General features: G+C 37.9%; 1 protein-coding gene across 2 annotated transcripts in view; it reads right to left on the minus strand.

The window, feature by feature from the left end:
• LOC128249836 (uncharacterized) overlaps positions 1–1650 on the minus strand; it is an 8384-nt gene that overhangs the window by 4284 nt on the left and 2450 nt on the right. For both annotated transcript variants that reach the window (XM_052974382.1, XM_052974381.1), the window contains exon 2: positions 961–1060. In XM_052974382.1, coding sequence (XP_052830342.1) covers positions 961–1060 — 100 coding nt within the window. The remainder of the gene's footprint in view (positions 1–960; positions 1061–1650) is intronic.

The following is a 1650-nucleotide window of genomic DNA, read 5'->3' on the forward strand; positions in this document are numbered from 1 at the left end:
GCCATCACGTAGCCTTGATTTTAAACCAATATTAGTTACCAAAATGCAGTAAAATTATTATGTACTTATATACATATATATAAATAAATAAATGCGCCCTTTTAAAGCCTAGCCAGGCTCATGGGCCCGGTTTTCCGGTTTCAATGGCGTATGTGTACCCCAGCTGGACGGGACGCCAGTCCCTCGCAGCGTTACTCATTTTTGCCGGCGGAGTGGACTGGAGCAACGTGAAATGAAGTGTCTTGCTCAAGAACACAACGCGTCGCCCGGTCCAGGAATCGAAACCACAATCTTACGATCATGATGCTGACACCCTAACCACTAAGCCACGCGCCTCCACTATACATATATATATTTAAGAATGTTTAGTAACATTCCATCCTTCCTTTCCTCTCACTATCTCCCATGCGCAGCTCCAATACGTTACTACCAGAAGCAATTCATTATAATTTCTGGAAAGATTCTCAATCGAGTACAACAGGAAACTATAGATATTATCTAAACATCTTATTCTTCGTGCACGGCTAGATCTGTTACAATGGCTCCAAAAATATTCTGCGAACAGTCATCATTTATTCATATAGCAAACTAATTAGAAGTTAAACATTCATTATACAGAATATTACGTGATCACAAAATATTTAGAAATATGAAAATGGTTGTCAGCAGAAAGCAATTCACTATTGGTTTGCAATTTTGACACAAGGGTAGCACTTTTGGGGAAGAGACTAAGTTGGTTATATCGACCCCCAGTGCTTAAGTGGTACTTATTTTATCGACCTCGAAGGATGAAAGGCAACATCAACCTCGGTGGTATTTGAAATTGGAACGTGCAGACAGGCGAAATACCGTTAAGCGCTTAGTCTGGCGTGCTAACAACTCTACCACTTCCCCCACTTAGAATAAATTAAATACTGATTATTATGATATAATGAATAATTTGAGCAACAACTTATGTACAGGCAGTACTGATCATCAGTTTTAGGGTCTGGTATAGCTTCATTTGCTTCTTTGCATTTCTTCTTGGCCATTTTGCTGCAATATTCTGATAGTGCCACACCTGAAAAACAATATTTAAGTGTATATTTGCGTGATTACATCTATAGATATATCCACACATTCACAAAGAAATGCGCAGAAAGACTCAAGAACACACACACACACACATATACACATGCATATATACATAAATATAGATATATAATATTATATATGTATATGAGCGCGCGTGTTTGTGTATGTGTGTGTGTGAATATATGTGCGTTTATGTGCATGTGCATGTGTGTGAGTGTGAATATCCGCACGCAATAACGCCTGTTTTATTGTCTGCGACAGCGCAATGGTTCCAGCTTACAGCAGCAGATTTATGGGATCTTTCAGAGCTATGCCGATATAACTTAGGATTAATATAGTAGTAGTAGTAGAAGTAGTAGTAGTAGTAGTAGTAGTAGTAGTAGTAGTAGTAGTAGTACTAGTAGTAGTAGTAGTAGTAGTAGTAATGATAAAGATAATCCATGAATGGAAGGTATGAATGTTGCAATATAACTTTACACATATTTTCGCTAATCTTGTTGTCTGGTGACTGTAGTCTGCGTTGCTGGAATGATTACAATACAATTTGTAATATCCATGGATATCAGATGGGTCTTT

This window comes from Octopus bimaculoides, chromosome 18 (assembly GCF_001194135.2).
Source record: "Octopus bimaculoides isolate UCB-OBI-ISO-001 chromosome 18, ASM119413v2, whole genome shotgun sequence".
NCBI classification, from domain to species: domain Eukaryota; kingdom Metazoa; phylum Mollusca; class Cephalopoda; order Octopoda; family Octopodidae; genus Octopus; species Octopus bimaculoides.